Below are 16,317 nucleotides of genomic sequence, written 5' to 3'. Positions count from 1 at the left end.
GGGGGGGGGGCGGCTTTTGATAGCAGGCCTAGGGTGTTGAAAAGTAGAAATCCGGCCCTGGTCGCACTCGCAGAGCCTCTCAGCCTGAGTCAGTCCAGAGACTAGCAGACTGTCACTCGCAGGAAGCCAAAGCCAGCCAGGAGCAAGCCCATGGAAGAGGGGTAGGAATGGGGTATCACATGCATGCGTAAAGAGGTGGAAGGTGTGGGTGTGATTAGGAAGGACATGGGTGTGGTTATGTGGTTGGGCGTGGTTAATTTAACCACTCCCATAGGCGCCAGAGAAAATCTTGCACCCAGGTGCCAGGCACCCCAGGCTCACCCCTGGTGGGGAGACTTGTATCATTGGAAGAAAATAAGCTGTTATTATGGGAAAAGGTGGTCTGTTGGGGGAGGGGGCGCAATTTCAGTGTTTGCCATAGGCGCTATGTCACCCAGATACGCCCCTGGGTTACTCACGATTAGCTCATGATGAGCAAGCCTGGTGGCTGTAGATGAAGATGTTGTTCAGTGATAGAGAAAATTGTAATACTAATATTATTAGATGACGCTGCAGTTAGCCTATTTACCACAAGATGGCGACCTCGCAGCTCCTATGTGGAACGCACGGATAGGAAAAAAATTAGACAAAGATAGGAAGTGATGTAAAAGCAAGGCGACAATTTGCAGGCGGTGGAGAGAATACTCGGCTGGAAGAGGTAATTGTTGTTGTATATTGGGCAGAGCAGAGGTCGGGGTGGACATACTTTGTTACAGAGGAGGTCAGTGTGGAGCTGTGACTGGCCGATCTTGTATGCCATGGAATACTGAGCCCATAAGATCCTTGTGGAGCAGCTGCCACCTCCAGCTTTTGCCTCACACGTATGCACACTCTCTGTATTACTTTATCTCTGGATTTCTATTACTTCTTATGCTATAAATCATACATCTAAATACACCTGTTATCATCTGTGTTTATTACTGCAGTCACAGGAGTTTTATGTTTATCCCAGACATTATGGAAGGCAGGCCTGTATCTCTTCCCTGTGGTGCTGAATGTGCAGGATACCACAGCTTATGGGATATTATCACCCCCTAGCAAATGATGTTCTTTTCTGTGCTCTGATTATTAATGCTAATATCTTACTGCTATAATTTGTTCTCCTTTCCAGAACTAAGATATAAGCTCAAAAAACAAGAGACATATGTGAGGAGTGATCAGCAGTCTATGGAGGAGGGTGACATGATGGGGACAAATAAAGAGGAAGAACAAGAGACATATGTAAGGAGTGATCGGCAGTCTATGGAGGAGGGTAACCTGATGGGGACAAATAAAGAGGAAGAACAAGAGACATATGTAAGGAGTGATCGGCAGTCTATGGAGGAGGGTAACCTGATGGGGACAAATAAAGAGGAAGAAGAAGAGACATATGTAAGGAGTGATCGGCAGTCTATGGAGGAGGGTAACCTGATGGGGACAAGTAAAGAGGAAGAAGAAGAGACATATGTAAGGAGTGATCAGCAATCTATGGAGGAGGGTGACATGATGAGGACAATTAAAGAGGAAGAAGAAGAGACGTATGTGAGGAGTGATCAGCAGTCTCTGGAGAAGGGTGATATGATGCGGACAATTAAACAGGAAGAAGAAAAGACGTATGTAAGCCGTGATCAGCAGTCTATGGAGGAGGGTGACATGATGAGGACCAGTAAAGAGGAAGAAGAAGAGACGTATGTAAGGAGTGATCAGCAGTCTACGGCGGAGGGAGACATGATAAGAACAATTAAAGTGGAAGAAGAGGAGACGTATGTGAGGAGTGATCAGCAATTTATGGAGGAGGGTTTAATAATAAGAGTGATTAAAGAAGAAGAGGAAGAAGAAACATATGTGGGGAGTGATCAGCAGTCTGTAGAGGAGGGGGAGATAATGGGGACAACTATGGAGGAGGACAATCTTACAGAAAACAGAACAGGTGAGTGATCAACATTACATATGAACTATTGTTTTAGTTGTTACAACTGTGCCACTGCCCACAGACTGTCTACATTAAGGGTTATGCTGTTAAGTACTCATGTTAGATTTTTGTCATTTAAAGTGACACTGAAGCGAAAAAAAATGGTGATATGATGAACTGGTTGTGTAGCACTGATAACTAATATTACATTAGTAGCAAATAAATTGGTCTCCTATTTTTATTTTCAGTTCTATTGCTTTTTTTTATAACACTGCATCATTCTCTAATATTTGTAGTTTACACATTTCACTCAGCATTCTAAAGGATTTCACAGAGCAGGCTAATGAACTTTCGAACTCTCCTCTGCAGAAAAAAACAAAATACAGTGACAGACAGTTGAGATAACAAGCTTCAGAAGACAGAGCTCTCTATGACTTTGAAAGTCGCAAAGCTCAATGGTTCTTTTGCATAGATAACAACTGGAGTTTCTTAAAGTGGACCCAAATTAAAAAAAAACTACATTGTACCCTATTTGTTAAATTATAATAATAAATAACAGCATTTCTTCTGCTGCATGATGAAAATTACTATTTTTTTAATGTTGGAGGCAGTAACCCCTCCCCTCCTTTGAAATTGCCGGGAAAAAACCGGCAAACTGTAGTAGAGTGAGAGGTGTCCGGCAAAGGAGGAGATGGGAAGAGGAGACCTTGCCTTGCCGGAGACGGCCAAGTCTCGCGGTGTCTTGACCACTGTGGGTGAAGTCATCCAGCGGTGCCACCTGTCAAAAAGTGGAGAGGAGAGTAGCGCCAGGAGCCGCCAGCAACTGCCAAGAGGGAGCCGGGAGCCGCCAGGAGGGAACCAGGAGCCGGAGCGAGCCGCCAAGAGCCGCTGGGAGCCAAAAACCGCCGGGAGCCGGAGGCAGCTGTGAGCCGCCAGGAGCCGGAGGGAGCTGCGAGCCGCCAGGAGCCATGAGCCGCCAGGAGCCGGAAGGAGCTGCGAGCTGCCGGGAGCCATGAGCCGTCAGGAGCCGGAAGGAGCTGCGAGCCGGAGGTAGCCAGGAGCCGAGAGATGCCGTGAGCCACCAGGAGCCGGAGGGAGCCATGAGCCGCCAGGAGCCAGAAGGAACTGCGAGCCGCCAGGAGCCATGAGCCGTCAGGAGCCGGAAGGAGCTGCGAGCCGGAGGTAGCCTGGAGCCGAGAGATGCTGCGAGCCACCAGGAGCCGGAGGGAGCCGAGAGCCGCCTGAGGATAAAAAGAAGATAGTGACAGCTACTGATTAAACTGGGGAGCGGGGACTATTGGGGCAGCTATTGCCTATACTTGGGGGGGGGGGGGTATAGGGGACAGCTAGTGACTATATACTAGAGGAGCGGGGTACTACTGGGGCAGCGATTGGCTATACTTGGGGGGGGTGGATAGGGGACGGTTACTGGCTATACTGGGGGAAGGGGGACTATTGTTGGTAGATGCTGGGTGAGGGAGGACTACTGGGGTCTATTGGGGCAGCTATTGCCTATACTTGGGGGGGGGGGGGGTATAGGGGACAGCTAGTGACTATATACTAGAGGAGCGGGGTACTACTGGGGCAGCGATTGGCTATACTTGGGGGGGGGGGGGGGTGGATAGGGGACGGTTACTGGCTATACTGGGGGAAGGGGGACTATTGGTGGTAGATTCTGGCTATACTGAGGGAGTGTGAACTATTGGGGGCAGCTACTGGGTGTACTGGGGGAGGGGGGACTATTTGGGCAGGTACTGGCTATACTGGGGGAGGGGGGCACTATCTGGTCAGCTAATATGACTTGTCCTCAGGACACGCCAAGGGCTTGATTCACTAAACCGGGATAAGTCATATAATGACTGTTTTCACCTGCATTTTTGCCCGCGATCGCGAATTTGCATGCGCAAACACGAATTTCTGCGCACAAACGATGTCTTTGTGCACACAAACGCAAATTTGCGCGACAAAATATCATTTGCATGCAAATATTTGCGTGCGAAAAAGCGCAAATTCATGATCGTGCGCAAATTCATGATCAAGCGAAAATGCACGCAAAAAACGGCCGTGATATGACTTATCATGGTTTAGTGAATCAAGCCCCTAGAGTTGATGCTTTGTGTACATCCACACACGTTGTCCACAAAACATGAACTGTGGGTGTCGTAAAAGGTTTGAAAAACAATAGGGGCTAAAGAAGAAGAAGAAGAAAAAAAGAAAAGACCCTTTCTGTCTTTAGAAATTGCTCTGACAACTTACTGTTAGAGATTTCGGTGAATGGTTCCCGAACCGTTCACCGGCGAACACCTCACCCTGTACTACTTCCGGGTCGCTATGAGCTGGAGTAGTACGGCTGCGCTGGCCCGGTGGTGCGCATCCTAGATCGCGCTCCTGTTGCCGGGCACTTTCTGCGCATGTGCGTGATGTCATGAGTGATGTCACGCTCATGCGCAGAGAGTGCCCGGCAACAGGCGCGCGATCAAGGATGCACACGGCCGGGCCAGCGCAGCCGTACCACTCCGGGTCATAGCGACCTGGAAGTAGTACAGGCACATAAAGATTCGCCCACGAACAGTTCAGACCATTTTTACTTGCTGTCACTTCCTTGACAGGAGGAAAAAACAAATAAAAACACAGGCTGCTACTGATGATGTCACGGGAGGTGATCTCAGCTTGTGTGAGATTTCACATAGACAACGCCCATGTGAGGGAGGGCATCTGATGACAAACACACCCATGATCTAAAACCTCCTACTAAGCTCAGAAGTAATGGCTTCCTCCTGTATAACCATAGTTATGAAAAGAGAAAAGTGAAAGGCATGCATTGAAATGCTCATACGCTTGAAGGAGTGTTTATTTTTTTTTGTATGTATCAGAGTGGTGCAACTACATATTTTGTATTAAAACATTTTTTGGTTTGGGTCCACTTTAAAGCTTCCTGTACTGGAAACAATATTAGTCTCAAATCTCTGCTGCTAATGTTTTATTTTTCAGCTGTACTACACATATTACAAATCATTATATCAAGTTTATTTTCACTTCAGATTCCCATTATTCTGAATTGTGTTTGGTGGCAGCTCACTTACAATAACAGTACTGACATCCTGATGGCTTCAGAATATGTTCTGTTATGTTGAGACCGGAGGTGGTGGATGTGTGAGAAACATCCTGGTACATCTCACAGCAGAAATACAATGCTAAGGACAGGCGAAGACTTCCCAACTCTGAGGGCTCAGCCACACTATAAGCGCTTTTCTGAGCACTTTTTAAAAATCGCTCCCATTCACTTTCATTAACATTGTGGTAAAAATCGGCACAATCGTGCAATCACGGTGATTTTTATGAGATTTTTACTGCAATTCTTCTCACATTCCCTGTGTACATAATGGCCTCAATTCACAGAGCTTTATCAAACACTTTATCAAACGTTTGATAATTTACCTCATGGGTAAAAACTAATTTTGAATTCATTAATGTTTTATAGATTTATCGAATATTTTATTGATAAAACATTCGATAAATCTATAACACCTTAGTGAATTCAAAATTAGTTTTTACCCATGAGGTAAATTATCAAACGTTTGATAAAGTATTTGATAAAGCTTAGTGAATTGAGGCCAATGTGTTTACACCTCGTTACAGGCACACTGTGCAGTCACCTTACACACATCACACCCCTATTACTTCTCACATTCCCTGTGTACATAGTGTGTTTATACCTCATTACAGACACACTGTGCAGTCACCTTACACACATCACACCCCTATTACTTCTCACATTCCCTGTGTACATAGTGTGTTTATACCTCATTACAGGCACACTGTGCAGTCACCTTACACACATCACACCCCTATTACTTCTCACATTCCCTGTGTACATAGTGTGTTTATACCTCATTACAGACACACTGTGCAGTCACCTTACACACATCACACCCCTATTACTTCTCACATTCCCTGTGTACATAGTGTGTTTACACCTCATTACATGCACACTGTGCAGTCACATTACACATCACACCCCTATTACTTCTCACATTCCCTGTGTACATAGTGTGTTTATACCTCATTACAGGCACACTGTGCAGTCACATTACACATCACACCCCTATTACTTCTCACATTCCCTGTGTACATAGTGTGTTTATACCTCATTACAGGCACACTGTGCAGTCACATTACACACATCACATCCCTATTACTTCTCACATTCCCTGTGTACATAGTGTGCTTATACCACATTACAGGCACACTGTGCAGTCACAATACACATCACACCCCTATTACTTCTCACATTCCCTGTGTACATAGTGTGTTTATACCTCATTACAGGCACACTGTGCAGTCACATTACACACATCACACCCCTATTACTCCTCACATTCCCTGTGTACATAGTGTGTTTATACCTCATTACAGGCACACAGTGCAGTCACATTACACACATCACACGCCTATTACTTCTCACATTCCCTGTGTACATAATGTGTTTATACCTCATTACAGGCACACTGTGCAGTCACATTACACATCACACCCCTATTAATTCTCACCTTCCCTGTGTACATAGTGTGTTTATACCTCATTACAGGCACACTGTGCAGTCACATTACACACCACACCCCTATTACTTCTCACATTCCCTGTGTACATAGTGTGTTTATACCTCATTACAGGCACACTGTGCAGTCACATTACACACATCACACCCCTATTACTTCTCACAGTCCCTGTGTACATAGCATGTTTATACCTCATTACAGGCACACTGTGCAGTCACATTACACACCACACCCCTATTACTTCTCACATTCCCTGTGTACATAGTGTGTTTATACCTCATTACAGGTGCACTGTGCAGTCACATTACACACATCACACCCCTATTACTTCTCACATTCCCTGTGTACATAGTGTGTTTATACCTCATTACAGGCACACTGTGCAGTCACATTACACACATCACACCCCTATTACTTCTCACAGTCCCTGTGTACATAGCATGTTTATACCTCATTACAGGCACACTGTGCAGTCACATTACACACCACACCCCTATTACTTCTCACATTCCCTGTGTACATAGTGTGTTTATACCTCATTACAGGTGCACTGTGCAGTCACATTACACACATCACACCCCTATTACTTCTCACATTCCCTGTGTACATAGTGTGTTTATACCTCATTACAGGTACACTGTGCAGTCACATTACACACATCACACCCCTATTACTTCTCACATTCCCTGTGTACATAGTGTGTTTATACCTCATTACAGGCACACTGTGCAGTCACATTACACACATCACACCCCTATTACTTCTCACATTCCCTGTGTACATAGTGTGTTTATACCTCATTACAGGCACACTGTGCAGTCACATTACACACCACACCCCTATTACTTCTCACATTCCCTGTGTACATAGTGGGTTTATACCTCATTACAGGCACACTGTGCAGTCACATTACACACCACACCCCTATTACTTCTCACATTCCCTGTGTACATAGTGTGTTTATACCTCATTACAGACACACTGTGCAGTCACATTACACACATCACACCCCTATTACTCCTCACATTCTCTGTGTACATAGTGTGTTTATACCTCATTACAGGCACACTGTGCAGTCACATTACACATCACACCCCTATTACTTCTCACATTCCCTGTGTACATAGTGTGTTTATACCTCATTACAGGTGCACTGTGCAGTCACATTACACACATCACACCCCTATTACTTCTCACATTCCCTGTGTACATAGTGTGTTTATACCTCATTACAGGTACACTGTGCAGTCACATTACACACATCACACCCCTATTACTTCTTACATTCCCTGTGTACATAGTGTGTTTATACCTCATTACAGGCACACTGTGCAGTCACATTACACACATCACACCCCATTTACTTCTCACAGTCCCTGTGTACATAGCATGTTTATACCTCATTACAGGCACACTGTGCAGTCACATTACACACCACACCCCTATTACTTCTCACATTCCCTGTGTACATAGTGTGTTTATACCTCATTACAGGTGCACTGTGCAGTCACATTACACACATCACACCCCTATTACTTCTCACATTCCCTGTGTACATAGTGTGTTTATACCTCATTACAGGTACACTGTGCAGTCACATTACACACATCACACCCCTATTACTTCTCACATTCCCTGTGTACATAGTGTGTTTATACCTCATTACAGGCACACTGTGCAGTCACATTACACACCACACCCCTATTACTTCTCACATTCCCTGTGTACATAGTGTGTTTATACCTCATTACAGGCACACTGTGCAGTCACATTACACACATCACACCCCTATTACTTCTCACATTCCCTGTGTACATAGTGTGTTTATACCTCATTACAGGCACACTGTGCAGTCACATTACACATCACACCCCTATTACTTCTCACATTCCCTGTGTACATAGTGTGTTTATACCTCATTACAGGCACACTGTGCAGTCACATTACACATCACACCCCTATTACTTCTCACCTTCCCTGTGTACATAGTGTGTTTATACCTCATTACAGGCACACAGTGCAGTCACATTACACACATCACACCCCTATTACTTCTCACATTCCCTGTGTACATAGTGTGTTTATACCTCATTACAGGCACACTGTGCAGTCACATTACACACATCACACCCCTATTACTCCTCACATTCCCTGTGTACATAGTGTGTTTATACCTTATTACAGGCACACTTTGCAGTCACATTACACACATCACACCCCTATTACTCCTCACATTCCCTGTGTACATAGTGTGTTTATACCTCATTACAGGCACACTGTGCAGTCACATTACACACATCACACCCCTATTACTTCTCACATTCCCTGTGTACATAGTGTGTTTATACCTTATTACAGGCACACTGTGCAGTCACATTACACACATCACACCCCTATTACTCCTCACATTCCCTGTGTACATAGTGTGTTTATACCTCATTACAGGCACATTGTGCAGTCACATTACACATCACCCCCCTATTACTCCTCACATTCCCTGTGTACATAGTATGTTTATACCTTATTACAGGCACACTGTGCAGTCACATTACACACATCACACCCCTATTGCTTCTCACATTCCCTGTGTACATAGTGTGTTTATACCTTATTACAGGAACACTGTGCAGTCACATTACACACATCACACCCCTATTACTCCTCACATTCCCTGTGTACATAGTGTGTGTATACCTCATTACAGGCACACTGTGCAGTCACACTACACACATCACACCCTTATTACTCCTCACATTCCCTGTGTACATAGTGTGTTTATACCTCATTACAGGCACATTGTGCAGTCACATTACACATCACCCCCCTATTACTCCTCACATTCCCTGTGTACATAGTATGTTTATACCTCATTACAGGCACACTGTGCAGTCACATTACACACATCACACCCCTATTACTTCTCACATTCCCTGTGTACATAGTGTGTTTATACCTCATTACAGGCACATTGTGCAGTCACATTACACATCACACCCCTATTACTCCTCACATTCCCTGTGTACATAGTGTGTTATACCTCATTACAGACACACTGTGCAGTCACATTACACACATCACACCCCTATTACTTCTCACATTCCCTGTGTACATAGTGTGTTTATACCTCATTACAGGCACACTGTGCAGTCACATTACACATCACACCCCTATTACTTCTCACATTCCCTGTGTACATAGTGTGTTTATACCTCATTACAGCCACACTGTGCAGTCACATTACACACATCACACCCCTATTACTTCTCACATTCCCTGTGTACATAGTGTGTTATACCTCATTACAGACACACTGTGCAGTCACATTACACACATCACACCCCTATTACTTCTCACATTCCCTGTGTACATAGTGTGTTTATACCTCATTACAGGCACACTGTGCAGTCACATTACACATCACACCCCTATTACTTCTCACATTCCCTGTGTACATAGTGTGTTTATACCTCATTACAGACACACTGTGCAGTCACCTTACACACATCACACCCCTATTACTTCTCACATTCCCTGTGTACATAGTGTGTTTACACCTCATTACAGGCACACTGTGCAGTCACATTACACACATCACACCCCTATTACTCCTCACATTCCCTGTGTACACTGTGTTTATACCTCATTACAGGCACACAGTGCAGTCACATTACACACATCACACCCCTATTACTTCTCACATTCCCTGTGTACATAGTGTGTTTATACCTCATTACAGGCACACTGTGCAGTCACATTACACACATCACACCCCTATTATTCCTCACATTCCCTGTGTACATAGTGTGTTCATACCTTATTACAGGCACACTGTGCAGTCACATTACACACATCACACCCCTATTGCTTCTCACATTCCCTGTGTACATAGTGTGTTTATACCTTATTACAGGCACACTGTGCAGTCACATTACACACATCACACCCCTATTACTCCTCACATTCCCTGTGTACATAGTGTGTTTATACCTTATTACAGGCACACTGTGCAGTCACATTACACACATCACACCCCTATTACTTCTCACATTCCCTGTGTACATAGTGTGTTTATACCTCATTACAGGCACACCGTGCAGTCACATTACACACATCACACCCCTATTACTTCTCACATTCCCTGTGTACATAGTGTGTTTATACCTCATTACAGGCACACTGTGCAGTCACATTACACATCACACCCTTATTACTCCTCACATTCTCTGTGTACATAGTGTGTTTATACCTCATTACAGGCACATTGTGCAGTCACATTACACATCACCCCCCTATTACTCCTCACATTCCCTGTGTACATAGTGTGTTATACCTCATTACAGACACACTGTGCAGTCACATTACACACATCACACCCCTATTACTTCTCACATTCCCTGTGTACATAGTGTGTTTATACCTCATTACAGCCACACTGTGCAGTCACATTACACACATCACACCCCTATTACTTCTCACATTCCCTGTGTACATAGTGTGTTATACCTCATTACAGACACACTGTGCAGTCACATTACACATATCACACCCCTATTACTTCTCACATTCCCTGTGTACGTAGTATGTTTATACTTCATTACAGACACACTGTGCAGTCACATTACACACATCACACCCCTATTACTTTTCACATTCCCTGTGTACATAGTGTGTTATACCTCATTACAGACAGACTGTGCAGTCACATTACACACATCACACCCCTATTACTTCTCACATTCCCTGTGTTCATAGTGTGTTATACCTCATTACAGACACACTGTGCAGTCACATTACACACATCACACCCCTATTACTTCTCACAGTCCCTGTGTACATAGCATGTTTATACCTCATTACAGGCACACTGTGCAGTCACATTACACACATCACACCCCTATTACTTCTCACATTCCCTGTGTACATAGTATGTTTATACCTCATTACAGGCATACTGTGCAGTCACATTACACATCACACCCCTATTACTTCTCACATTCCCTGTGTTCATAGTGTGTTATACCTCATTACAGACACAGTGTGCAGTCACATTACACACATCACACCCCTATTACTTCTCACATTCCCTGTGTACATAGTGTGTTTATACCTCATTACAGGCACACTGTGCAGTCACATTACACATCACACCCCTATTACTTCTCACATTCCCTGTGTACATAGTGTGTTTATACCTCATTACAGGCACACTGTGCAGTCACATTACACACATCACACCCCTATTACTCCTCACATTCCCTGTGTACATAGTGTGTTTATACCTCATTACAGGCACACTGTGCAGTCACATTACACATCACACCCCTATTACTCCTCACATTCCCTGTGTACATAGTGTGTTTATACTACATTACAGGCACACTGTGCAGTCACATTACACACCACACCCCTATTACTCCTCACATTCCCTGTGTACATAGTGTGTTTATACCTCATTACAGGCACACCGTGCAGTCACATTACACAACATCACATCCCCTATTACTTCTCACATTCCCTGTGTACATAGTGTATTTATACCTCATTACAGGAACACTGTGCAGTCACATTACACACATCACACCCCTATTACTTCTCACATTCCCTGTGTACATAGTGTGTTTATACCACATTACAGGCACACTGTGAAGTCACATTACACATCACACCCCTATTACTTCTCACATTCCCTATGTACATAGTGTGTTTATACCTCATTACAGGCACATTGTGCAGTCACATTACACACCACAACCCTATTACTTCTCACATTCCCTGTGTACATAGTGTGTTTATACCTCATTACAGGCACACTGTGCAGTCACATTACACTTATCACACCCCTATTACTTCTCACATTCCCTGTGTACATAATGTGTTTATACCTCATTACAGGCATACTGTGCAGTCACATTACACACATCACATCCCTATTACTTCTCACATTCCCTGTGTACATAATGTGTTTATAGCTTATTACAGGCACACTGTGCAGTCACATTACACACATCACACCCCTATTGCTCCTCACATTCCCTGTGTACATAGTGTATTTATACCTCATTACAGGCACATTGTGCAGTCACATTACACACATCACACCCCTATTACTTCTCACATTCCCTGTGTACATAGTGTGTTTATACCACATTACAGGCACACTGTGAAGTCACATTACACATCACACCCCTATTACTTCTCACATTCCCTGTGTACATAGTGTGTTTATACCTCATTAGAGGCACACTGTGCAGTCACATTACACACATCACACCCCTATTACTTCTCACATTCCCTGTGTACATAGTGTGTTATACCTCATTACAGGCACACCGTGCTGTCACATTACACACATCACACCCCTATTACTTCTTACATTCCCTGTGTACATAGTGTGTTTATACCTCATTACAGGTACACTGTGCAGTCACATTACACACAGCACACCCCTATTACTTCTCACATTCCCTGTGTACATAGTGTGTTTATACCTCATTACAGGCACACTGTGCAGTCACATTACACACATCACACCCCTATTACTTCTCACATTCCCTGTGTACATAGTGTGTTTATACCTCATTACAGGCACACTGTGCAGTCACATTACACATCACACCCCTATTACTCCTCACATTCCCTGTGTACATAGTGTGTTTATACCTCATTACAGGTACACTGTGCAGTCACATTACACACATCACACCCCTATTACTTCTCACATTCCCTGTGTACATAGTGTGTTTATACCTCATTACAGGCACACTGTGCAGTCACATTACACACATCACTCCCCTATTACTTCTCACATTCCCTGTGTACATAGTGTGTTTATACCTCATTACAGGTACACTGTGCAGTCACATTACACATCACACCCCTATTACTTCTCACATTCCCTGTGTTCATAGTGTGTTATACCTCATTACAGACACAGTGTGCAGTCACATTACACACACCACACCCCTATTACTCCTCACATTCCCTGTGTACATAGTGTGTTTATACCTCATTACAGGCACACCGTGCAGTCACATTACACAACATCACATCCCCTATTACTTCTCACATTCCCTGTGTACATAGTGTATTTATACCTCATTACAGGAACACTGTGCAGTCACATTACACACATCACACCCCTATTACTTCTCACATTCCCTGTGTACATAGTGTGTTTATACCACATTACAGGCACACTGTGAAGTCACATTACACATCACACCCCTATTACTTCTCACATTCCCTATGTACATAGTTTGTTTATACCTCATTACAGGCACATTGTGCAGTCACATTACACACCACAACCCTATTACTTCTCACATTCCCTGTGTACATAGTGTGTTTATACCTCATTACAGGCACACTGTGCAGTCACATTACACTTATCACATCCCTATTACTTCTCACATTCCCTGTGTACATAATGTGTTTATAGCTTATTACAGGCACACTGTGCAGTCACATTACACACATCACACCCCTATTGCTCCTCACATTCCCTGTGTACATAGTGTTTGGTATACCTCATTACAGGCACACCGTGCAGTCACATTACATACATGCCACCCCTATTACTTCTCACATTCCCTGTGTACATAGTGTGTTTATACCTCATTACAGGTACACTGTGCAGTCACATTGCACACATCACACCCCTATTACTTCTCACATTCCCTGTGTACATAGTGTGTTTATGCCTCATTACAGGCACACTGTGCAGTCACATTACACATCACATCCCTATTACTTCTCACATTCCCTGTGTACATAGTGTGTTTATAGCTCATTACAGACACACTGTGCAGTCACATTACACATCACACCCCTATTACTTCTCACATTCCCTGTGTACATAGTGTTTGGTATACCTCATTACAGGCACACTGTGCAGTCACATTACACACATCACACCCCTATTACTTCTCACATTCCCTGTGTACATAGTGTGTTTATACCTCATTACAGGCACACTGTGCAGTCACATTACACACATCACACCCCTATTACTTCTCACATTCCCTGTGTACATAGTGTGTTTATACCACATTACAGGCACATTGTGCAGTCACACTACACACATCACACCCCTATTACTTCTCACATTCCCTGTGTACATAGTGTGTTTATACCTCATTACAGGCACACTGTGCAGTCACATTACACACATCACACCCTTATTACTTCTCACATTCCCTGTGTACATAGTGTGTTATACCTCATTACAGGCACACTGTGCAGTCACATTACACACATCACACCCTTATTACTTCTCACATTCCCCTGTGTACATAGTGTGTTTATACCTCATTACAGGCTGTCACATGAGCCCCACTGGCCGTGAACACGCAAAACCGTCCGATCCGATTCTAGCACACAGATTGAGAGCTATGGACGCAATCTGCGTAGAATTGGCGGAGTTTGAGCGTCACGACGCAGTAGGGAGCCTGTGAGGTTACGAAAATACACTTTTACTCCAACCCAGGGGTAGATTTGCCACCATCTCTGTTTTCTATCAGCCCAGAGAAAACTGCTAACTGGCTATAGACCTGTGAAACAAACAACCGGTTAAAACTGTGCAATTCCTATCTATCTATCAAAACAGTAGCGTCCCTTCGGAAGTTTAGGTCTCGTCTGTGTATACTGAATAGAAGGTTTTACTGAGAGGTAAAGACCTTTTAAAAAGCCTTTATTTGTTACAATATAAATAATTAATATATACAGACAATCGTGAACAATTAAACGATGAGAGACAGTGATAACACAGTACATAAAAGAAAAAAGGGATAAAAAGAACGAATACTTATGATTCTGTGGAAAGTCCGTTCGGGAAAAGACAAAGTTCCTTTGTTGCAGTTAGTTCGCAATATGGCCGAACCACATGGCCGTTGCTCCGCCTGCAAGATGGCCACTGCTATTTCCCCAAGCAGTGGCAGTCTTTTCGGTATGATGGAAAGTGGGGGAATTGGCTGGGAGTCCTCATGCAATCAGTTTTGAGCACTGACATTTCTGGGCGGAGTCTCAAGCTCAGCCCAGGGGCGTGTCAGGCAGTGAGTTCTCAGGGGAGGAACTTCCAACCATCCACAAAATATGTCCAATTTCATATCCCGCCGGGGTTTTGTCGCACATGCAAACCGATTTCATATTCAGATTGGGCTGAGAATACACGTTCATAGGACATCAAACTTGCAATATTTGGGGCGCACGGGGACCCCATTATTCATATCTCAGCCCCTGCTCGGGTTACCTGGCTATGTCTAGTATCACCATATTCTACAGAATTAGGGAAACAAAGTTACGTAATTTTCATATTCCTCCTATGGATGGTATTTGCAAAATGTGACAAGTTATCAACACCATGCATTCCATATTCAGTCTAGTCGGTGCCGTCAAGACTGGGAGGAATGTAGGTGTCAATAGACCTCATGCTGTGCTAGCTTCCCCTGTTGAATAGACTCTGTTGGTATTTCAGCTCTGCCCAATTAGCACATTAGTGTCACCAGAGCTTTTCCGGGAGCCTTAAAAGGATTTCTTGCTAAACCAGGTTGCTTTAGCCATATGCTAACGCAGGCCCATTCAGCCCTCATGGCAAAAAGGGGGGGAAGGCAGGAAGGAAAAACTTCTATTTAAAAATAAAGAATGTCAGTTTTCCGATCACGGTTGCGATCGGACAATCGGCCGCGAATCCTCGGACGACTGGGCGTCGCCCGGCGTCACACCTCCCCCTTCCCGAGCTCTGCTCAGGGAGGTGTCAACAGGACGCCTTCCGTAGCAGCTATTGGCGCTGTTGGGTCGGGTTCCCCCTGACACCGCGACAGCCCATCAGCG

General features: G+C 44.2%; 1 protein-coding gene across 1 annotated transcript in view; it reads left to right on the top strand.

Annotated features, from left to right (window-relative positions):
• The first annotated feature begins 642 nt into the window (after positions 1–642).
• The window catches only part of LOC137535544 (oocyte zinc finger protein XlCOF7.1-like), a 40,680-nt gene continuing 25,005 nt past the window's right edge, over positions 643–16,317 (top strand). Inside the window, exons 1-2 of the mRNA XM_068257377.1 lie at positions 643–697; positions 1,151–1,948. Of these exons, the coding sequence (XP_068113478.1) occupies positions 1,207–1,948 (742 nt within the window). The 5' untranslated portion in view covers positions 643–697; positions 1,151–1,206. The remainder of the gene's footprint in view (positions 698–1,150; positions 1,949–16,317) is intronic.

The sequence above is a fragment of the Hyperolius riggenbachi genome, chromosome 10 (genome assembly GCF_040937935.1).
Source record: "Hyperolius riggenbachi isolate aHypRig1 chromosome 10, aHypRig1.pri, whole genome shotgun sequence".
In the NCBI taxonomy this organism is placed as follows: domain Eukaryota; kingdom Metazoa; phylum Chordata; class Amphibia; order Anura; family Hyperoliidae; genus Hyperolius; species Hyperolius riggenbachi.
This window is presented reverse-complemented; position numbering and strand designations above follow the sequence as displayed.